The sequence below is a fragment of the Ostrea edulis genome, chromosome 6 (assembly GCF_947568905.1).
Source record: "Ostrea edulis chromosome 6, xbOstEdul1.1, whole genome shotgun sequence".
Lineage (NCBI taxonomy): Eukaryota > Metazoa > Mollusca > Bivalvia > Ostreida > Ostreidae > Ostrea > Ostrea edulis.
Genome location: NC_079169.1, coordinates 88,404,290 through 88,429,162, shown reverse-complemented (window position 1 = coordinate 88,429,162; position 24,873 = coordinate 88,404,290). Strand labels below are relative to the sequence as shown.

Sequence of the window (24,873 nt, the reverse complement as noted above, 5' to 3'; positions counted from 1 at the left end):
TCGACAACCAGTATGTTTATGTTCAATATAATAGCATTTAATCACTCTATGAAACATAAAATTGCAAACTGAATTTACAAAATTATTATTAGCTAAATATCATAAAATGTTGCTTGTCCAAAAAAATGAATGAGATAGCGATGTTGACTTACCCGCCATTTTTGTGAGTTCCGAAAATAATGATTTTTCGAGACTTTTCTAGGATTTAGCATTCTCATTGGTGTAATGTCCTTGACACGTCTGCTTAGATCACGGATTCAGAAATGATGACAACCAATCGTTTTTTACCTAGAGCATGATCGTATTTTGTAGCGAGACATGGCGGCTAATGGGAAAGACGTGAGTTGTCGCGGTTTCATGTTTTGCAGGCATATGTATCAAAATAATTAAAACTGCACATGAGATTGAGACGACGCTGGTGTTAGATATACAGTGATAATAACTCGCTGATTAAAATTTCCCACACATTCTGACAGTGAATATAATTTCTGTTTTACTTTCAGCATCTTCTTGAAATTGTTTCCAAAGTTTGGCCCATCCAAACTGCACAATGTGAACAGAAAGTGAAACACAGAAAGGTGAGAGAGAGAAATGGCTGATTACAATGTAACGCTTTATTGCGGCAACACTTTGTAGCATGCATTCAAGTCGCACAGCATAAGTTCGTGTTTTTGAAGGGCATGACTTCTTACCTTCGTGGCTTGAAAGAGTTACTTCCCGTTGGTAAACAGTTTCAATTTAACTATTTTTAGCTTATGTAAAACATCTTTTTTCATACTTAAGAATATGCTACCTTATTCTGGCAGCCCCCCCCCTCCCACCCTCCCCAAATTATGCCAAAATTTCCCAAGGAGATGTAATTATATAAAGCTTTATTTTCATTTCTTTTGTGTAAAAGCATATTCATAAGGAAAATATTTGAACATTAACAGGATGTTTACATAATTTAAACAAGCGCTTTTAGAACTGTGTATAATGTCGACTTTTTGATGTGCATGCTATGTTTGATGATAATTTTGAAGCATTGATTTATGTGAAAAGGTTGCAAAACAAAGCTACAGTTACAAAAATTAATAGCTATGTAACAGAAAGGGAGAAACTGCAACAGACCAGACTGGGATTCGAACCCAGGGCCCCTTAATCTCTAGGCAGGTGCTCTACCAACTAAGCTATCTGGCTACCCATCGGACTGTCACATTCCTCCCTCTTTAAATGTCTTCACAACATGAAGACATCAAACCAGGATCTTTATCCCCTGGCAGACATTTTCACCTGTCACCAGGAAGGGAGAAAGGGCAACTGAACAGACGGGGAATCGAATGCAGGCCCCCTGAATAACAGTCAGGTGCTCTACCAAGTGAGCTAACTGAGTTAATGAACCAGGAAATCCTCGTTGCGAAGCGAGAGCCTTAAACTCAAAGCTACCATTCCAAAGGATTTTTAACAAAAATAAACTGAAGAAACATGAATTCTTTTTCAGGTGGAAGTTTTCAAAAGGGCTGATCCAGAGCAACTGCGAGAAATATTTTTGAAAGTAAGTAATAATTTTTTTCCAGATTTCTTGCAGAAACCTTTGTGGTTTTGTAAATGTTTTAATCAGTGCCTAATCTTATGTACATCCTTCAAGATAACAAAGCATGTGTTTTAGTTTTTGTTACACCTGGAACAAAAACTGATAATGTGTAATTTAAAACTTGCAGTATGCCAGCGTGGTAGAAGGTGGGGAGCATTATATGACCTATGGAGACCTCATACAGCGGTACCTGAAGTTCCTCGGGGATAACTGCGATGATTTCACGCTAAAGTTGTTTGCTTCCAGTGTGGATACTTCCAGAGATGGGTAGGTGCCTTGTATCAACAGTAAAACCTACAGACGAAAAACAAAACTCTGATCGAACATTACTTAAAAACGAGGTTTCTTCATTTATTAAATAAGATGAATCCTCAATTCTACAGGAAAGTAGGCTATTGGCAAAAAAACTAACCAACGTGGACTTGTATATTCCCCTCAGACATATGTTAACGATGTCATCAGGTTGTCTTTTACGATGTCTGCAAGTGACATCGCAATAACATGAAGCACAGCATAAGTTCGTGTTTTTGAATGATTTATTTACTGCATGCAGTACAGAGTATAATTCCTTGGATATTTTCACTTTAAACTTGTGTAAATTGTTCACATCTCACTAACGTATATTGTATATATTTCTTGGGATGACAACTTTGGGTACGAGGCAGAACTTATTACTATTATCATATTAGAAGGCAATTTATTATTACAATATATATACAGCATTGTCATTTGTGTGATATACATCTCTTTTATACAATTATGTGATGTTCCTTGGTACCATCTGTTGTCATCTCTGTTGTATATACAAATCTCTTGTGTATAATTTTTCATACTTTGCCTTTCATGGCCCTTGATTGACAATAAGTCGTCGATATATAATTCATATTGTAAGACAAATTGGATGGTGTATTTTAGTGCCGTCTCTAAGATATTAAAAAGTCAACAGTTTTCTGGGGTCCTCTTGTTTTCTGTAGGATTGAGAAATTCTTGAATGGAACATACATTTGAAACAACTTACTTGAAACAAAATATTCAATTGAGAAGAAATGAGAGAAACCATTGTAGGTGACTTAATTTTGAAATTTCTTCCTGGGCTACTTTTCAGGAAGATTTCCTTCACAGAGTTCCAGGCCTTTGAGGCCCTTCTCTGCCTGCCGGATGCTATGTATGCCCTCGCCTTCCAGATTTTTGACAGGAATGGAAATGGGTATCTTTCATGTGGTAAGGATTCATTAATGAATTAAAGTTTACTAACTCTATACAACTTGCTCAGTCATCGTGTAAAATCGTAAAAGGCACTCGGGGATTTTCCTAGTTGCTCTATGTCAGGCCAAATTTCGACCCCGCTCCCAATCGCAGTGCCACAAATTTTTAATGATGTTTGTAACTGTTCCAATACTGTCCAAACTACATGTATTTCAGTATTCTACAGAGCTCCAGATAATTATACCCCCCGCAACAAGTTGTGGGGGGTATACTGGAATCGGGTTGTCTGTCCATCCGTCTGTAGACGCAATGGTTTCCGGGCTCTAAAGCATTATCCTTTCCACCTACCGTCACCATATCATATATATGGACTACCCATGGGATGAAGATGTTCCCTCTCGATTTTGTGGTCAAAAGGTCAAAGGTCAAGTGCACTGGACATTGAAGTAGCAATATGGTTTCCGGTCTCTAAAGCGTTATCCTTTCCACTTACAGTCACCATATCATATATATGGACTACCCATGGGATGAAGATGTTCCCTATCGATTTTGGGGTCAAGGTCATATGCACTGGACATCAAAGTAGCAATATGGTTCGGTTTGTCATGCCATTTGTTTTTTACACTCAGAAAAGAGGTAGTTTATACCTATTACCAACACCCTTTGGGAGATTGGGGTAAGCGGGGGGTATTCTTAGTGAGCATTGCTCACACTACCTCATGTTTTTTTCCACAAAGAGTACTTACCCCCTGATTTTCAAATCAATGAGTATTTTGCTTTTCAGAAAAAAATTCTCAAGAGTATTTTGTTAATTTACTGATTATCTTTGCTTTTTTTCACAGAGGATGTCACCAGATAAATGGTACTTCTTCCGTTAAACTTTAACTTGCAGTTTATATTGAAAGGCTGCTCGAGCTATTTCGGGGAAAATCCTTTGTAGTTCTTTTTATTAAAACTTTCCATGGTCATTGGGAATTAGATATTTATCATTGATGCATTAAATTTGAATATGTCAGACACTCTGTCACATGATTATGATCCAATTCTGTATATCATTCGTCCATGATTGATAATACAAGTTTGTTTCTTTTTTTCTGTGCTTTTGACCGCACACTAACTCTAAGAAAGAAAGTATAACAAATAGGCCTATATATATAATAGTGTTTTGAGTTAACTCTTCCAATTTTTCAAAATTGTGATTGTCATCAAAAAGTGTTTCATAGTGCTAAATTTCATGTATGATCAAGCCCTGGGCTAACCTCAATTCATATGAATAGATAATTCGTATTTATATTATGCTACATGTATCACAAATACGCATTACTTTGGGAGTGTATAGTGTATTTACATTTTACTAATGCATAATTATACGCATGATTTTCAACTTAAATGTGTATTTGGTAAAATTTATTGAGTATTTACACTGATATTTACTTATCTGGAGCTCTGATTCTATATGGAAATAGATCCTAAATCTGCTAAAAAATGTGATAATGTAAAAATTTCATTTACATTTAAACATATTGCATGTCTTTTCAGAAATTGAGCTTAAGTGTGAAATCATTCAAATTCTATGATGTATTACTCTGTATCTTTTTTTCATAATTAAAGAAAAAGAAATTCAAATAAAAACATGCAGTCAATCAATTTCTTGAATTAACGGTGAAAAAATATTTTTGGTAAGCATTCATTCAAAACATCCTGGTGTTGTGAATAACTTTTAGTGGAACATGTTAAATTTAACAAGATTCTACAGATTGTTGATGTCCTTATGAATGGATTGTTCCAAGTTATTGCAAGAAAAACTTCCCTTATTAGCCTTGTAAAGATGTGGTTGATAAAACCTGTGTGATTTGTTCAGGGCGAATATTTATTTTTAAGGGAAAATAATTTAATAATGTATCATTTATTTTCTGTTCCATAGATGAATTTGAAGACATCATAAAACACACAACACTCAACCGAGAAATTCCCTTTAGCTTCAACAGCGAGTTCATCAAGCTTCATTTTGGGAAAGACAAAGAACGGAAAATTACTTACACAGAGTTCACGCAATTGATCCATGTAAGGACATGATTTATCTACAAGTAATTAGCATGTTTGTAATCGGCATGCTTTTATTTTCTCATCACCAAGAACTCTATTAGAAATAATCTTTTAATAGCCCTAAGATTGAAATTTAGAGTTTTTGGGGTTTTTTTTGTCTCTCTCTATCCTCAACGTTTAACCTTAGTCAAAACTTGAATTACATGCAGAATATAGACTTCATACTCAGTGATGTGAAAGGTCAAGGTCAAAGATACATATATATATATATATATATATATGCCAGATCTAGGTCAAGGCATATCTTGAAGCTGTGTACTTGTTTGTAGGACTTTCACGAGGAACATGCCTTGCAAGCTTTTCGAAGACGTGACAAAGGGGACACAGGATACATCAATGCGAAGGACTTTGAGGAAATCATGTGTAAATTAAAGAGTTATCTCCTCACACCCTTCGTTAAAGAAAACCTGGTGACAGTGAGTAATCCCGTGTTGTACTTGTGTCTATTTGTAGAACCACAAAGTTTGTAACTGTCCTGTATGTCTGATATGGTGATGCTGTTAACAGTATGAGGTACATGTATGTGTAATAGTTGTGTGTATCTCATATAGTAGCTCAATATAGTATATGTGTTGTGTGTATCTCATATAGTAGCTCAATATAGTATATGTGTTGTGTGTATCTCGAATAGTAGCTCAATATAGTATATGTGTTGTGTGTATCTCATATAGTAGCTCAATATAGTATATGTGTTGTGTGTATCTCGAATAGTGACATGTGCAATATAGTATATGTGTTGTGTGTATCTCGAATAGTGGCGTGTACAATATAGTATATGTGTTGTGTGTATCTCGAATAGTGGCGTGTACAATATAGTATATGTGTTGTGTGTATCTCGAATAGTGGCGTGTACAATATAGTATATGTGTTGTGTGTATCTCGAATAGTGGCGTGTACAATATAGTATATGTGTTGTGTGTATCTCATAGTAGCTCAATATAGTATATGTGTTGTGTGTATCTCGAATAGTGACATGTACAATATAGTATATGTGTTGTGTGTATCTTGAATAGTGGCATGTACAATATAGTATTTATGTGTTGTGTGTATCTTATATAGTAGCTCATTATAGTATTTATGTATTGTGTGTATCTCGAATAGTGACATGTACAATATAGTATATGTGTTGTGTGTATCTCGAATAGTGACATGTACAATATAGTATATGTGTTGTGTGTATCTTGAATAGTGGCATGTACAATATAGTATTTATGTGTTGTGTGTATCTTATATAGTAGCTCATTATAGTATTTATGTATTGTGTGTATCTCGAATAGTGACATGTACAATATAGTATATGTGTTGTGTGTATCTCGAATAGTGACATGTACAATATAGTATATGTGTTGTGTGTATCTTGAATAGTGGCATGTACAATATAGTATTTATGTGTTGTGTGTATCTTATATAGTAGCTCATTATAGTATTTATGTATTGTGTGTATCTCGAATAGTGACATGTACAATATAGTATATGTGTTGTGTGTATCTCGAATAGTGACATGTACAATATAGTATATGTGTTGTGTGTATCTTGAATAGTGGCATGTACAATATAGTATTTATGTGTTGTGTGTATCTTATATAGTAGCTCATTATAGTATTTATGTATTGTGTGTATCTCGAATAGTGGCGTGTACAATAGGGCTGCAACGGTTACCCGAAATACCAAAAACCGCGGGTCATGTTGTTCGGGTCGGGTTCGGTTCCATTTTTCCGTATTTCGGTTCGGGTTTGGTTTTAAAAATAGAATCATTATTAGAAATCCGTTTTTAAACGAAATGTCGTCAAAATCCTCAAAGGTGGCGGTATTTTGATCAATTGGTAAATGATGGTATTGTGGACAAAACTAAATAATGACAGTATATTTAAGATATATATGTCAGAAGCATTGAAAATACACTACAGGATCAACATCGTCAATGACAAAACATTGAAAGCATGGATGGAAACGAGTAGAAGTGACAATGCTGTTTATAGTACCGTGGATGTCGAGTCTAAACCTTAGTCCACGTCCCCGAGTAATTATTGTGACAAAATACAATAACGGTTTTCAATTTTACAGTACTGTAACTGTATGTTAGATTTGTAAAAAAAAATTATATAGACCCAAACCGAAATACCAGAACCCGAAGTAAAAAATTTAGAACCGACCGAAAAATTTTGGAACCGTGACAGCCTTAGTGTACAAGGTAGTATTTATGTGCTGTGTGTATCTTTCTGAATTGTTTAGACTAGAATCTTTTGTCATTTTCCTATTGTGATTGAATTGTTTAGGTTGCTGTGGGAGGAGGTCACCGACAGATCAGCTACGCTTACTTTACTGCGTTTATTTCGTTACTGAATAACCTGGAGTTAGTACAGAAACTTTACCTTGCCTGTACACGACGGGATAAAACAATGGAGGTTACTAAAGGTAATATACTTTATAGACTGTAAGAGTGGTTATTTATTGTGGGAGTTACTTGTAAATATCAGGGTCCCACTTTACATGCAGGGCGAGGGGTTGTATGTGTCACCATGTATTATTAAAAACGATTTACTCAGTTGACTGGCTGTCTGATTTCCCAGCATGAGGGAAATCTTTGAATGCAAAAATAAGATGGGAACATACTTATGATACATAGTGTTGATAAGTTGAGAATGATAGCTGAACATTATAGATTGAATGAGAACATACTTGATTAGAGTTAGCTGAACATCGCAGTTTAAATGAGGAAACTGTTTTCCATTTCAGAGGAGTTGATGTACCAGTCCCAGGAATTTGCTCAAATTACACCGCTAGAGATCGACATCTTGTTCCAGTTGATTGGACTGAAACATCAAACAGGGTAATTGTTTTTATACCCCCACACAACAAAGTTGTGGAGGGTATAATGTTTTTTATCCTTCCATCCGTCAGTCCCTTTCTTGACAGCACAACTCCTCTGGGGCCGCTCAATGGAATTTTGTGAAACTTTGTAGTCAATAAGGACACACTGTGTATTTTCCCAGGAATTTTTTATTCAATAATTTTCATGGGAGTTATGCCCCTTTTGAATTTTGAGCCTGTCTGTCCTGTTCTTGTCAGTGCAACTCCTCTGAGACTACTCAACAGAATTTTGTGAAACTTTGTAGTTGATAAGGACACTCTGTGTAGATGTGCATATTCCCAGGAAATTCTGATTCAATCAATTTTTGTGGGAGTTATGCCCCTTTTGAACTTGGAATTTTGAGCCCGTCTGTCCTGTTCTTGCAGTAATGCATAGCATTACCATTCATTATGTGAGGCATTGTCAAGCAATGTTGGAGCATGGGGTATTTGAGCTTGCTCACTTTTTCCTTTATTATACCCCCGCAACAAGTTGGGGGGGGGGGTATACTGGAATCGGGTTGTCCGTCCGTCCGTCTGTAGACGCAATGGTTTCCGGGCTCTAAAGCATTATCCTTTCCACCTACAGTCACCATATCATATATATGGACAACCCATGGGATGAAGATGTTCCCTATCGATTTTAGGATCCAAAGGTCAAGTGCACTGGACATCGAAGTAGCAATATGGTTTCCGGGCTTTAAAGCGTTATCCTTTCCACCTACCATCACTATATCATATATATGGACTACCCATGGGATGAAGATGTTCCCTATCGATTTTGGGGTCAAAAAGTCAAAGGTCAAGCGCACTGGACATTGAAGTAGCAATATGGTTCGGTTTGTCATGCCATTTGTTTTTTACACTCAGAAAAGAGGTAGTTTATACCTATTACCAACACCCTTTGGGAGATTGGGGTAAGCGGGGCGTATTCTTAGTGAGCATTGCTCACAGTACCTCTTGTTTGATTTAGTATTATACCACATTTTATATAATTTGATGAATAATTCTTTAAAAAAAAAAAGATATGTATGTATGTATGAATTGATGTGGACCAATATTACCTTAGCAAAAAAATAGAAATTGAACAGCCAAATGCATTGTGACTTCATTCCTAGGACAGAGGTCACATAGCGGGACTACTAAAGAGTGACTTTGTTTATATGATTTAAAGAAATTCAATGTTGATAAAGTGAAATAAGCCAATGAAATTGCTTGTTACATGTAAAATTAAATGATATTGATATATTCGATACAGTTCAGCGTAGCTTACTCTTCACCTTAGTTACATGTTGCATTAGAGAACCTAGTCTACATCTGGAGAAACTTTTGGGACAGTTGGTTTGAATATTTTTTATATGAAGATAATGGAAATGTTTGTGTACCGTAGCTTTTCATGATGTATACATTAACAGCGTTATTTTACAATTGCAGGAGAATAACTTATGAGGATATTTCAGACCTTTCCCCTGCCGAGGGAAGAGAGACGCCTTACTCTATTCAGATGCAAATAGCACAGGTAGATGTTCATAAAAGTCATGTGGTATTTTCAAATTTGTTTTATCATTGAAAAAATTACCTTTTAACATTGACATTTTTTATGTATATTTGTAAATCTGATAAAAATGTTATCACTGCATACAATTGTATAGTTACTTAAAGATCTACATTTAATGCATCAGCAAAATTAATTAAAAGTTCACTTTAGCACTTTTAATTACTGCCTATAAAAACATAAATTCTAAGAACACAAAAAATTAATACTTTGAATTGAAAAGCACATTTTGTTGTTTGTTTGTGTGAACAATGAATGCTGCACAGATAGGTTGTAGTAATAATAAACAGAATTATAACAGAATAGGCTACTGCAATTCTTACCAATATTATTTCTTTGAACATTGAGTAGACCTTGGGATAGTTATTTTTCTGAACCAGCTTATTTTTGTATACTAATTATAACGTCAAACTTTTGTAATTATTTTTGGTGGGACTAAATAGGAACACTTGGAGGTATGGTATACACATATTTATAATCAAAGCTTTTCTCAGCTTGCTTTTTTTATGTCCTTAAAACTTGGATTATGTTTAAACAAAAGGCTTATTGGCCACCGCACTCACCTGAGTCACATATGCAGTCATCAGCATGTAATTCTTTAAAACATTAAGTAAGACCAGAGTTTTGAAACTTCCACCCATGCTTGTAATTCTTCAAATCTTTGTATAATATTGCCCATGGCCCCCAAAACTATATAAAGATCTTGATCTTGGCAACTGGGTCAAGGTCACAGATTTTTTCCAACTGTGTCCGAGCTCTGACTTTGCTTCCCTTGCCTGGAATGATTTCGAACTCTACTGTGTTATTGTACAGGACCTGCAGGTACGTCATGATTTTAGTATCAGCCATGTCTCCAAAGGGCACTAACCACTGAGCTGTTGAAATTGTGTCCATTGTTTTACGATGTCAGACTTGTATGGAACGTTTCCACACATTTGTACGCTTAACTAAGTGTGAAGATCTGAGTTGGTGTCTGCTCAACATTGTCAACTATCGCAAAAATGTATGTTGACAGTTGGAAATACCAGAGATATATTTCTGTTTTTCAAATAAGAATATTGAAAAGTTGTTTCATATTACTTACACATAGGGCATTCTGTGTCTTGAATGGGAGATTTTTGACTAGGATTAGCGTAAAACTTGTCCAAGCTATCCATCGTGGTGGAGACTTAGAAATACAAAATCGTGTCGATTCCTGCTGTCATGTATGGTAACAGTCCTTGTGAAAAGATACTAAATAATTGTGCCTTCCGCTAACAGAAATCGAGTAATTTCCCGAACATGGATTTTATTTAAGTCCTTACAGTCTACTCTTTCACTGAACAATTAACTGCAATTTGTCCATTTTTTTTTTCTTTTAAAGTGCATGGTTGTTGTCCGATTCATTTGAGTATTTGATCTGTATATGTATTATATATATATATTTTCATAAAACTTTTCAAAATTGTGATGTGCTAGATCTTTCCCACTAATTTGTTGGAAAAGTAAGAAAAGAAAAACACAATTTAGTGATCGTAATATCAATCATCAATGAGAAAACGTACCCGTATGTAGTAGCCATGGAATCAATCATTACTGTAAAAAGTAGTTACACAGAATCTACACATAATTATTTATGAAACTATGACAACACCAAGTTTGAGTGTATATACTATGAAGCCTTGTTAATCCAGACACTTTGATTCCCAGCAAGATCATCCGGATAAATGAAGTGTTTGGATAAATGAATCACATGGAGTTTTTCATAATCAGTATACTAACTTCGTATATAAAGATCAACGAATTGCTGTATTAGATAAAACATAACAATATTATCATTTATGTGCATTTCAAAGCACTTAATTTGATATATCCATGCACTTGTAGATATTTACGTGTATTATTAAACAAATACTCAAAACTATAAACCCCATGCACTAAAAGCAAACAATCAAGTACCGCATGTAATTGGAAAAGTAAATAAATGCTTATATTTATTTTCTAAATTATTTGGGGAATAAAATGTCCACACTCCTTATCATCCTCCCAAGGTTTTGTGATGACGTATTACAAACTGTGTGTAGGGGGTGTGTGCGGCATTGTGAGGTAGTACATATTACTACTGGTTTTATCTGGTCACGTGCACTTATTATTTTGATCCATCAAAAACTGAACAGAATATCAAGCAACATCGAAATTACATGTGTCTGCATGCACAAACCTGACTTGTGATTAAAAACAGTAATGTCTCTCTCCAACTCGGAGATTAAATTTACAAACCTAAAGCTCTACGGCATCATAATAAGATTCAATCTTACATGGGATAATGCACATGCGTGGCATTTTATACATGAAAATATCCGATCATGTTAAAACTGACTAAAAATATGTCACTTTTCAATCAGCGTTATAAAAACAGAACGTGCATAATGTCTAGAATAAGTCTCACTTGCATGTATACACCCTTTCTATCTGAACAAGCTGATATTGACACAAGGCCGAGTACATTTGATACGTGTAGCAGTTAAATGACATATATTCATACGACATGATGTCCAATCCATTAGCAGATGAAGACCAATAAGGTGCTACAGATTGGTATACAATACAACACACATCGCAAAATTGGCAAAACATCGCCCTGATCGGCAAGTGCTGTTTAATCGACAGACATAGAAGATAAGCACCTAATTAGGGAGATGTGGATGGGATTTAAATAATCATTTCAATCAGCGTGGCTTATGTTTTCTTTACAATTACATCAATACTAAAATAGTCAGAGACTGACCTTTCTAAAAATTACCATCTGGATTAATGACGCAATTTTTGAATACATTTTATAGTAAAAATTATAGGGATCTGGAATTTGAATTTCTGGATTACCAAAGCTAAATTAGGTGTAAGTTTCCCAAAAAATCATCCAGAAGGAGAAGCATCTGGGTCAATGGCATCCGGATTACCGAATCCCCACTCACGTATACTAGTATCGTAATTATTTAATGTATATGTATTTTTAGTTTTCATTGATATAAATGGCACGTGACTCACTAAAGCTACACTTATTTAGTACTGCAAGCTCCTAATTTTAGCAGTGTTGTTTGAGGTTTATCTTTGCGGTTATTTTCACAGACTGTGGTAAGGGAGGATTGGAAACGGGATGATTTTAATCGAAACAAAAAATTATCATTCGTAATTTAAATCATTAACGCACCTTCAAAGGCCGACACGTCATGAAAACGCACATATATGTAATAGAAGTAGTTTTCAAACAAAGAATTCCTGTTATAATATTTATATTTGTAATTATAAAGACAAGTGCCTATAGATGTAGCTTGTTGCAGTTTCAGTAGAAATTACGCAATAGCAATTAACAAACACAGCACATAGTAACTATTCTGCCAGTTTAAAAAAATGGGCGTAATTGAAAATAAAATTTCTAAAAATTCGTGAATATCTTGTCTATTTACTTTGATTGGGGGGGGGGGGGTATTTCTATTGATTGTTCTTTAGTTTATTTGGGAGATGAGGGATTGCAGAGATTATTGAGTATGGACAGATCCTTCTTTTAAGAATTCTGTTGACGTTTAAAACATATTTAACAGTTGGTGTGAGGTAATAGAGAATTCAGTGTCTCTAACAACTACTGTAAGTTAGAAAAAACTAAGAATGAATTTTAACCGTAAAAAAAAAACCCTTTTTAGTATTTAAAGTATTGAATTTAGTTTTTATGATGTATGAAATACGTTGTGAAATTGATTGATTCTAATGAAATCTGTTAAGCTACGTATACTTATCAGTTCATTGTGTAACATCCACTCCAGGAAAAGCTGGCCTTGGAACAGGGAACGGAAAGGACGTTCTTTATGGAGGTTCTGGAGAGCGGTTACAGATTTATCCTGGGATCTATAGCTGGAGGTAAGCAGAAAACCACAATATAAATATTCCCTACAATTTTGTAACAAAGTCCCACATTGATGTCTGAAAAATATGGCAGGTATGATGCAATTTGTATTTCTTCTGAGTCACAGAACTTAGATATACTGTGCTATAATTAACTCCAGGGATTACGTATTTACATACTATATTTTTATTCTAGATCTTTCATTTGCAAGGGTTGATAACTTTTTTTGAAAATTAATACTGTCCATTAAAGTATACGTTTAGCGTGCTAGATACGAATTTTGTTTATTACAGCTACTGGGGCGACAGCGGTATACCCGATTGATCTGGTGAAAACCAGGATGCAGAACCAGAGGACTGGCCCGATGGTAGGAGAGTTAATGTATAAAAACAGTTGGGACTGCTTCAAGAAGGTGATAAGACACGAGGGAGTTCTAGGGCTGTATCGAGGACTGGGGCCGCAGCTTGTGGGGGTGTGTCCTGAGAAAGCCATCAAATTAACGGTACTTATCTACAGTAAAACACACTTATAACAAACTTACTGCAAAGTGATATTTATTCCCTTATGAGAGGAAAATAAAAAAATTTGTATTGGATATAATGAAGTGTCGTTAGAATGAATTGTCTTTCACTGGACCTGGAGGTTTGCTATAACCATGTTTTTGTACAGGATTTTGGAATATAGTGCATGTCGATCAAATTACATTAAGAATTCATCAATTTGGGAAGACTATGTAACACTACACAAGATTTATATACTGTACGTTAGTGAAATAAGAAGAATTTGTCTTTGTTAAATTTTGCTAGTTGAAACAGTTAAATAAGAGTCTTGTAACAAAGTTATTTTTCATACCTAAAGAAAAACTTGTGGTTGGGGAGGAATTGTTCTTTGCTTTGTGCAAGTTTAACTGTATTTCATTGATCCATGATTTAAGCTAGAACTTCGCAATCTTATGACAGATGAATGACTTCATGAGAGACAAGTTAACCTGTAAAGATGGCTCCATACCCATATGGGCAGAAATGGTTGCAGGAGGCACAGTAAGTTCAAAAGAGCAAAAGTAAGAAGAGATGGTCTCTTCATTATGATACAGTACTATATAGTATAGTATTTCCGTGTGTTGTTAATTGCACGTATTACTTTAGCAAACTTTACACATAGTATTTAATTACACAATGTCAGTATCTTTTATTAATAAATTGTTTAACCATGGGGATACTTTGTGTGGGGGTAATTTACATGAAAATCCTGTGATCACGTATTTAGTGTAAATAGTCCTGTGCATTCATGTTTACAGTATTATGTTTATCGAGGCTATCATTTTAGGTGTGTTGTTTTTATTTCCTGACAGGCTGGAGCTTCTCAAGTTATGTTTACCAACCCGCTAGAAATTGTCAAGATTCGACTTCAGGTGGCGGGGGAGATGCACGGGAAGGCTAAAGTCAGTGCCTTTACGGTCATCAGGGAGCTTGGCTTCATGGGACTTTACAAGGTAAGTAGAAAATCAGTACATCTCGGATACAGCACGAAATATTCTTTGTTTATAAAATGAGATTGATCATTACCATGAAAACTGTATTAAACATTTTTAAGTACTTCTATTTTATTTTTTATCATAAGTGCAAAATTTCACTTTGAAGGACATAATAGCAGTGTAATATTCATATCTGCCATTTTGAAATCAGCTGTCTCAGTTATACAATCCTGATCAAATTTTGTCAAGTATATTTAATAGTAAAGCAAATGATAACCCATGGTTTGACATTGAATTCGTATTTAATTAAAATGAACATTTCTTTTGAGTTGGCCAGTGTTGTGAAATAAAAACATCAGTTTAGTGGTGAATTATTGACATCTCAAACTGAATTCACCATAAATGAGTACAAATACATTGTGTTCATGCCTTTGGGAAATGAAAGTTGTAAATTTGCTATATAATAATGATTGGTTTTATATAGTGCCTTTTCCAGCGTATGCTGCTCAAAGCGCTTTACAATAATCAATGTACATTCTGAATTCGTTGGTGAATCCAAAAGACCTGCAAGGTCTATAATTCAGAAAAGTGAAGAGATATACGGTGTCCTGATATGCATCGAATTTACACAATGATCAACAGGGTACATGTTTGAAAATATAGACAGAAAATGTTGATTCTACAAATTATTCACAAAAATTTGTTAAATGCATTATATTTAGAAAATGATGTGTAAAATGTGTTATATATTAAAATGGCTGCTTCATGTTGTACTGTAGGGGTCCAGGGCTTGTTTCTTGAGAGACATACCTTTTTCAGCCATTTATTTCCCAGCCTATGCCCACACAAAGAAAGCGTTGGCTGATGAGAATGGCTACAACTCCTGGGGAACGTTACTTCTGTCCGCTACCATAGCAGGTAAGTTAGCACGTATTTCACGTCAATCCATCTCTGTCCACTGCTATAGCAGGTAAGTCAGCACGTATTTCACGTCAATCCATCTCTGTCCACTGCTATAGCAGGTAAGTCAGCAGGTATTTCACGTCAATCCATCTCTGTCCGCTACCATAGCAGGTAAGTCAGCATGTATTTCACGTCAATCCATCTCTGTCCACTGCTATAGCAGGTAAGTCAGCACGTATTTCATGTCAATCCATCTCTGTCCGCTACCATAGCAGGTAAGTAAGCATGTATTTCACGTCAATCCATCTCTGTCCACTGCTATAGCAGGTAAGTCAGCATGTATTTCACGTCAATCCATCTCTGTCCACTGCTATAGCAGGTAACTCAGTAGCTACATGTATTTCATGTTGATCCATTTCTGTGATCGTCTCTAGTAACTATTAACCTCTACCAGGCTAAACTTGCATGATAGTTCCATCTAGGAATGTAAAATATTTACATTGGATTCTCACTGTGATTTTATTACATGCCTTTAAATTTTGGGCTAAATGTACAAGATGTAAGACTAGGGTAACCCCTGATGCTGATCATGTTTCCATTATGTTTGAATTGGTTTATCAGGTACTCAATCGAACATCTGAGTATTGAATACCAAAAATCAAAATTCGGTTTAATACTCAAATGTACATCTGTATATTTTTAAATATTTCAAATACACATCATCATTAAAAACATCAGTAATAAAATATGCATGGTACACCTGTTAGGTATCATTATGTCACTCCTGGGGGAGACCTAGTGTTTTGTACTGTCCGTCCGTCTGTCACAAAATCCGATATGGCTTTTCGGATAGACATAAAACTTTGTACATTTGTAAATGTGCATATTGTAGGGATAGGAGGATCCAATTATTTTCCTAAAAGTTATAGTGGATCTAAGAGGGGTTAAGAATAGACTTGAAATTTTGTATGATACTTTAATGCAGTTTGCAGATGTGCATTTTGCAGGGACAAGAGGATCCAAATGTTGTCCTTAAAGTTATAGTGGATCTGAGGGGTGGAGGGTGTAAAGTAGTTTGTGAACGCTTCTCCTCCTATATGGCTTATCGGAGTTCATATTGTTTATGTTCCTGCTCATGCTTTCTCCTCCATGGCATGCAGTACATTAAAGGGAGGTTTCAATTTGGTGAGCTGGGGAGACATTTGTTTTTCATAAAAACAATCTCTAGTTTATTAAATTTAGTCAGGCTCAAGGTGTTTTTAATGATGATTTAATACAGTATTATAATCACAGAAAAACATGGATGAGAATTAACAGCTATCAATATAACACAGGTGTAGTTACATTTTTACCGAGTAACCATGCACTCCATCGGAAAATCGTCTGAGTAACTGAGTATCAAATATTGTCCAATTTGACATCCATAGTTCAAATGCGTGTATGTGTTAATGCGTTGATGGTAACTTAACTATGTTCAAATGTGAGAACTTGACTTGCGTTCGTGCGTTGATGAGAACTTGACTATGTTCATGCTCATGCGTTGATGAGAACTTGACTACGTTTTTACTTAATTTCTAGGTATGCCCGCTGCAGCTATTCCTACACCGGCTGATGTGATCAAAACCAGACTTCAGGTACAAGCTAGAACAGGGCAGACGGCATACAATGGAGTTATTGACTGCATCCGTAAAATCTACAAAGAGGAAGGAGGCTGGGCCTTCTGGAAGGGAACACCAGGTCAGATATTCACAGAGTTACCTTTCCTTTCTCATCTTTGTATAATCACAGGGTTTGACACTAAGGCACGTCCGACTGACCAGGTCTACTAAATGATTGGTCTGATCGGGTAAAATGTTGGTTTACTAGTCCAATTGATCACTCATACATGTACAATGTACTTGCCCCAGAGATGGGAAGAGCCAAAAAGCTCACAGTTTCTGGGTCAAAGATTATAGGTCAAGATCATATAGTTAAATTGAACATTGCGAGGAGTTGCACCTATTTTTGATGCCAATTTTGAATTTTATATCATCTTACAATTTTCTTGGATGATAATGGTATTTAATATTGGTGATTGCTTTGATAAGTGTTGTTGATTTTAGTCTTTTGTTTTCAGCTCGAGTATTCAGGTCTTCCCCACAGTTTGGTGTGACACTGCTGACATATGAAGTTCTTCAGAGGTTGTTTTATGTGGACTTTGGTGGAAGGTTAGAATCAGATATTATATATTACTGTTAATCATATTTTAATTACGAGAACTTGATTTACGTGTAATTTCGCGAGATCGGGCATTCATGAAAATTTGTTCTCATGTATGAACCCTTAAATGTACGAGAAAGATTTGAGCAATGAATGATGATTCTCTAAAGTTATGTCTCGTGAATACGTCATTGTGTAACGAAAAGTGATCTGCAGTATTTCTTTTTCGTAAAAAAAATGTGTATTCTATGACTGGTATGTAAATATAGAATGCCTGCTTTTATCAACTTCAGTTTCGTGAATTGTCAGAAATACATATAATGCACATATAAGACTTCTGCTAAGTCAGAGATTTCCTGCAGTATTGATATGATAAATTTAACATGAAATTTGATTGGTCGTTATCTTTCAGACGTCCGCAAGGATCCGAGCCCCAGTCCACACAGCTGGAGAAGCAACTTTCCCGTAACCCGGATCACATTGGGGGCTACCGGCTGGCTCTGGCCACCTTCAATGGGATGGAATCTAAGTTTGGACTGTGTTTACCCAAGTTCAAAAGCTCAATACAAACATGATTTGTATGAATTTTAGGATGTAGTTTGTGAAGACTTTAGTGATTTTAGGATAGGTATTGAAACCATTCCTTGAAGATACCCCTGTTGTTATTTGCAGAGAGACTGACTGGTCTGCTGTATCACATTGTTACTATTTATAGATTCTTTGTTGAATAAGTTACTCAGATGTTAATGAAAATGTTTATCACATATCAAAAGATATTGGTAAGGGTAATTTGGCTATATTTGTTGAACTTGATTGCACATGCTGTAAACCACTGTTGTAGGCTCCGGTGTAGTGCGATCGGTGTGCAAGCATTTTGGGATGAAACGGTTCATTGCAGTTTTGATTGTAAACGATTCTTTATACACTGTTGAATTTGCTTTTCAAAGTGTATGAGTTTTGGTCCAATACAATGTATAAGATGCTGGAGGAGTAAAGAGAATAGAGATTGTCTCACTGAAAATGATGTCTTGTAAATATACAGTAAAACATGGTTATAGTGAACCTTCAGGGCCAGCGGAAAACAGTTCATTATGACCAAACTTCATTATACAGTAAAACACGGTTATAATGAACCTTCAGGGCCAGCGGAAAACAGTTCATTATAACAAACTACATTATACAGTAAAACGCAGCTAAAGTGAACCCCCAGGGCCAGCGAAAAGTAGCTCATTATAACCAAATTTTTATTATACAGTAAAAGACAGTGATAGCAAACCTCCAGGGCCAGTGAAAAATAATGAACCCACAGGGCCAATGAAAACAGTTCATTATAACCATACTTTGTTTAAAATACAATTTGTTTTCCTCTACAATCAACAATTATTTTCCTCTCACAGGGAAATAGATAAGCGTGAATTCGTTATAAGTGTGGTTTACTGTATATGTAACTTGTCAAATATTTTTATTTTAGTAATACTGCTTCCGATTGAGTAAACTGCCATTTGATTTGAAAGGACACATTGTGATAAATACTCAAACTGTATTGAAAATAAAAGTCTGCCAGAGTGTACATATCATTCACAGGTAAAGCTTATTAGTGGGAAATGTTTGACAATATTTTGATTTTACTAATGAAAAGGTTGCAGTTATGTTGGTTAGAGTCACTATTGCTTATTATTTCTCAAGTTTCTATGTAAGAAATCTATTTCAGGTTTTTAGTGAGATGATAAAGTATATGCAGTTTTTTTCTTGGCATATTTATGCCCCAGAGATCAATGGCATGTTATACTGGGGTTGTCTGTCTGCAACATTGGCCATTCATGTAAACTTCTGAACTTCACAAGTTGGTAGATTTGCTCAATGAATTGCAAGGTCAAGGTAAAAGCTGTATAGCACACTAAAATCAAGGTCATGTCAAAGTTCAAACTGGGTTCAGCATTATGGCGTGTTTCACACTGCTATATTTTGTCTGTTTATATGTATTGTATCTATCGTGTGTTTGAACATTTTCTTATTTCTGATGAAATACTAATGGCCCAGATATTGATTATTTTTCTTTCTTCGTTTTTACCAAGTTTGGTATAAAGCACACTTGGGATAATGAGGAACAGAACTTGATATTATTGGTCACTGTCCCTCTGCATGGGGTGCAAGGCAAAACCTTTAAAGAGGGTACAGAATTTAAAAAATCATCTTTACTCAAGACATCTAGCAGACAAACACTGTATATAACCAGGAGGAGCAAGGAGGCCTCTGCCAAAACGATGAAATTGATGGCTCCTGGGTCAGGGGGTTTTGGTGCTAGGGTGGGTGAAGGCTCTATGGCTGCAATAGTAAAAGTAAATTATTTAATTAGAAATATTCTTGTGGACCTCAGGACATTAATTAAAAAGTTAGAAATCTTTGTCCAGGTTATAATTTTGTAATGACCAAATGGTAGAAGCTCATATTTGGGCTTAAGGTGTGTTGTGAGCTGTATCTGTGTAAAGTTAAGTGACCCAGCTCAAAAGTTTTGCTTGAATTCAGAAACATTTGTACAGAGCATAATTTTTTTTTTATGGAGAAGCTTCAGATGAAATGGAAGGAAGTTGAGATAGCGCACAAAACGTGAAAACATTGAAAGGCTGTACAGAAGTATATACGATGTGCATGTAACAATCTGTATTTTGAAATGTCTCGATTCCAAGGTACTGAAAATTGGGAATTTACAGCTCAGCTGTTATTCTTGTGGTTCAATGTTTTTCCGTCGCTGCGAATTAGTATCTCTGAGAGGATATACAAAGTATTTCTTCTGTGAGTATCCAGGTACATGTGTATATATGTATTGAAAAACATTATTTCCAAATTTTTATATTTGCTTTGTACATACGAACACGCATTTGTTTTTTAAAGCAATTTTGTTCCAACTGTAATAACATGCAAGATGTGTATAAATGATTTGATCTTTGTGTGATGTGACTGATGCGAAATACTGCAAAATTTTGTTATGGTTACCGAGAGAAGTGTACCTTCTAAGAATTGGGTTACTGGTTGTAAGAATTAATGATTGTTTGCAAGAAAATGTTCGAATACTGAAGATTTCTATTTAGGGTAAATGGTGTAAATGTACATTTGTCTGTTTATTATGAAGCGTTCCTTGTCTCCACAGTTTGTTTTTGTGCAGTGCGATTTATTTTGATTATTGAAAAAATATATTTTTATCATCAGCACACTGGCAATCAACAGAGCCATAAATGCGGAAACTAATTTGTTTATTTCAGTAAATTATCGAACTTATTTTTGTACAAGTTTAAATAAATACACTGTATGTTACATACATGTATGCTTACATATTTTGAATTTCTAGAAATATTTCATTCATTCTACTGTGGTCATTCAATTGATTTTAGTCAGGAAGAATGTTTGATTAAGTATACTAATAGGGTTAGCATCAATATTGAAAAGTTACGCTGAAAAATAATTCGGAAGGGAGATGATTAGATTCATCCATTTTCAATGTATAGTCACGTGGGATCCATCAAAATTTTTCAGCACATGCGAAATCTTTTTATGAATTTTCTGTTCATTTGAAAATTTTCTTCCTCAAATGTCCATTTTTGAAAGTTATGAAGTTACAAAGTTTTGATGAGTATCAAAAGTTTGAATTGATGTTTTACATTGTGGTGTATAATTAAACAAAAGTGAGTACATTTTCAGTTGCACAATGAGCTACAAGTACCAGAAAACCACGTTACCTCTTGTCTTTTAGTATCTAGTTCACACGAGCCAAAGGCTCCAGGGCGTATTTCTGGTCAATATTTGTCGCATGTCTATTCAACACATCTGTAAATTATTCAAATCCTTTTAGAAAGATTGCTTGCAATGTCTTCAGCAACAGCACCTTAGTTTTATTAATGGCTAATCATGAAAGACTGAGTAATCGAAATTTTTGATATTTTGGGCACGATTCCGTTTGGATGGGACAAACTAGTGGTTCGGGTGAAATGCTAACTTTTTGAGTTGATTATAGTACACGATTGCCGTGCTTTTTAATTGGCATATGAATTCATAATGGCTACATATTATTTAACAAAACGTTAATGCTCACAAAATGCTGAATGTTAATTGCTCGGGTGAGTGTTGTGGCCCATAGGCATTTCATGTTTTGTTTTACTAGTCAAATTCAGTGTGATATCAACAAGTTCGTAAAGTCTCAAATTAAATGGCCAAATTTTAAAACTAGTGAATTGTTCTGTACTTTGTTTTTTTTTAAATATCTGGCAAAAATTTGTAATTTGCTAATTAATGCTGTTGCTGTATTTTTTTTTATCCAAGCGACAATATGAAGTCTGTGATCTGTGTTTTACTAGGCAGTTGCATTTTCCAGTGTGTCAAGGCTTACATTTTTATATGTAGATGTTGTTGAAAACTGGATTTTAAAATTGATATCTTGCTGTATTTGATAATAATTTCACAGATGCTTTTGATATTTGGTGAATGTTCCAGGTGCATTGTTTACTGATTATGATAGACTATGAAAATGGACAGAAATGTGAATGATCAATAAAGAAGTTTTACCATTGTTTTGTGAATAATTTTCCTACACTAGCCTTTGAGAATCTTGAAAAGTCTGTAAATGTGGATATTTCTGTGTGTTAATTACAATGAAATCTTGGGTCATCAAATCTAGAAGTCTATAAATGTGGGTATTTCTGTGTGTTAATTACCGTGAAATCGGGGGTCATCAAATCTTGAAAAGTCTGGAAATGTGGGTATTTCTGTGTGTTGTTATTAAACTACACGTGTTTCCTTTGCACGATGTCAGTATCTTGCATTGATAAATTGCTTAACTATGGGAATAGTAGGGGGGGGGGGGGTGTAATTTACTAACCCCTCATGTAAATTTCTACATTCACAGTTTAGAATGAATTTTAAATCTACAAACAGTCTCTACTATAGTGATCTGAAAACTTTGCTCTAAACATGGATATTTCTGCGTTCTGTTAATTACGCACATTTCCTTTGCAAACCATACTTGAAGTGTTTAAGCAATATCAGTAAATTGCTTAACTGGAAATAGTATGCACTGGGCCAGAAAAGTTGATGTTTACATGAAAGCTTCCTGACATAGTGCAGATTCAAGTTTGTAAAAATCATGGTCCCCGGTATTAGGTTGGGGCCACAACAGGGATCAAAGTTTTACATGCGAATATATAGGGAAAATCTTCAGATATGAGCCAAGGTGACTCCGGTGAGTGATGTGGCCCATGGGCCTCTTTATTTATATATTGGCTGGCATTACCATTTTTATAAAAGGCCAAAATGTAAAGAAAAAAACCCCAACTATTCACAACATTGTTACTATCATGTAAGACGTCAACAAGAGGTACTGTGAGCAATGCTCACGAAGAATACCCCCCGCATACCCCAATCTCCCAAAGGTTGTTGGTAATGTGTATAAACTATCTCTTTTCTGAGTGTAAAAAACAAATGGCTTGACTAACCTTGGGTATTCTCGTTTGTAGGGTGAAATGGATTATCTAAGAACACAGCATCTCCATACGATGAAAAAACCGTTAAAGAATTTAAATGGAAACCATATTGTTACTTCGATGTCCAGTGCGCTTGACCTTTTGACCCCAAAATCGATAGGGAACATCTTCATCCCATGGGTAGTCCATATGTATGATATGGTGACTGTAGGTGGAAAGGATAACGCTTTAGAGCCCGGAAACCATATTGCTACTTCTATGTCCAGTGCGCTTGACCTTTGACCTCAAAATCAATAGGGAACATCTTAATCCCATGGGTAGTCCATATACATGATATGGTGACAGTAGGTGGAAAGGATAATGCTTTAGAGCCCAGAAACCATTGCGTCTACAGACGGACGGACAGACAGACGGACAACCCGATTCCAGTATACCCCCCCACAACTTGTTGTGGGGGTATAATTATTCAATCTATTGGAAGAGATTGAGATTTAGAATGGTAATCTTTATATTGGCTATACTGTGACCTTTCTAAACGGCCGTCAAAGACGAGACATATTATGGTATGGCATCGTCCATCTGTTTGGACCTTGTATGTAAAATGAACCATAAGGTCCAGGGCCCACATTCACAAAATATCTTACGACTAAGATGAAAAACATAATTCTGTCTGATAATCAAATACCGATCCCAAGGTCACAAGTATGCATTCAACTTTTATAAACCATGGATGTACTTTACATATTAATTAAAAAAGGCTACAAGCAATGAAAAATAAGGAAATTACCGTGTTTGTAAAATTTGATCTTAGTCGTAAGATATTTTGTGAATAGGTGCCCAGGATCTTACAACTTGATATATTTGATCGCCTTGATGAGAGGAAGATGCCTATTATTTTCAAGGTCAAAGTCGCAGTATCACTTAGTAGGAAAGCATTGTAGGCAGGATACAGACCGAACCATATAAGCTCCAGATCTTACAACTTGATGAGAGGAAGATGCCTATTGTTTTTAAAGGTCAAAGTCGTAGTATCCATTAGAGGGCAGAATACAGACCAAACTATTGGGGTTAGAACCCTCAGATTTGGTACACGTACTCCCCATGCCAAGTGGAGGACCCCTATTGTTCTTCCAAGGTTGAGGTATCACTTTATAGGCAGGATACAGACCGAACCATTGGGAATAGGAGCGTCAAACGTGTTACTCATACTGCTTATGCCAAGAGATGTCTATTGTTTCTCAAGGTCAAGTATCGCAGTATAGAAACATTTTTATATTTATGGATACAGATATGAAATTTAGTCACAAGCAATACAAGTTCAGTTTACATTCAGCGGAATTGGTGTACCATGACCTACTTTAGGGGTAAAGTAGGCAAAACAGTATTCCAGACTGGGTTTTTTTTTTCATTATGCATACCGGTATTTCCCTAAAATTTTGTCACAACTTCCCTCTCAGAGAAATACATAATTGGTCCACATTTCAACTTGATTGGTGCACCACGACCTACTTCAGGTCAAATGATAAGTAGGTCAAATAATTTTTTGGACTTTTTCTCATCATGGATACAGATATTGCACTTAGGTCCAACGGGCTTGTTGTACTGTTTGTGGTACTCTTGTTGACCTTGATAAGCATTTGCTTGGATGGCATTCTT

General features: G+C 35.4%; 3 protein-coding genes across 4 annotated transcripts in view; 2 read left to right on the top strand and 1 right to left on the bottom strand.

Annotated features, from left to right (window-relative positions):
• Positions 1 to 218, bottom strand: part of LOC125647766 (histone acetyltransferase type B catalytic subunit-like) — a 22,191-nt gene extending 21,973 nt beyond the window's left edge. The window contains exon 1 of the mRNA XM_048874580.2: positions 153 to 218. Coding sequence (XP_048730537.2) covers positions 153 to 159 — 7 coding nt within the window. The 5' untranslated portion in view covers positions 160 to 218. The remainder of the gene's footprint in view (positions 1 to 152) is intronic.
• LOC125645932 (protein Hikeshi-like) overlaps positions 1 to 24,873 on the top strand; it is a 145,465-nt gene that overhangs the window by 73,581 nt on the left and 47,011 nt on the right. The gene's annotated exons all lie outside the window — the stretch shown is intronic.
• LOC125647764 (electrogenic aspartate/glutamate antiporter SLC25A13, mitochondrial-like) lies at positions 247 to 22,307 on the top strand. 2 transcript variants are annotated; one of them, XM_048874577.2, is made up of 19 exons: positions 247 to 339; positions 504 to 578; positions 1,481 to 1,534; positions 1,701 to 1,840; positions 2,679 to 2,794; positions 4,704 to 4,843; positions 5,155 to 5,301; positions 7,162 to 7,300; positions 7,622 to 7,715; positions 9,170 to 9,254; positions 9,734 to 9,745; positions 13,091 to 13,184; positions 13,464 to 13,672; positions 14,130 to 14,210; positions 14,522 to 14,662; positions 15,424 to 15,562; positions 17,126 to 17,284; positions 17,664 to 17,754; positions 18,159 to 22,307. In XM_048874577.2, exons 1-19 carry the CDS (start codon positions 319 to 321, stop codon positions 18,319 to 18,321), a joined length of 2,100 nt encoding a protein of 699 aa, XP_048730534.2. In that variant the 5' UTR covers positions 247 to 318; the 3' UTR covers positions 18,322 to 22,307. The 2 variants fall into 2 exon arrangements, with proteins under 2 accessions (XP_048730534.2, XP_048730535.2); XM_048874578.2 differs by lacking the exon at positions 9,734 to 9,745.

Excerpts from the sequence above, each read along its gene's own strand:
- LOC125647764 (XM_048874577.2), top strand. The coding sequence starts at position 319 with ATGGCGGCTAATGGGAAAGAC. Across the intron at positions 2,795-4,703 it reads AAATGGGTATCTTTCATGTG|ATGAATTTGAAGACATCATA; the intron begins GTAAGGATTCAT and ends TCTGTTCCATAG. Across the intron at positions 13,673-14,129 it reads AGAAAGCCATCAAATTAACG|ATGAATGACTTCATGAGAGA; the intron begins GTACTTATCTAC and ends ATCTTATGACAG.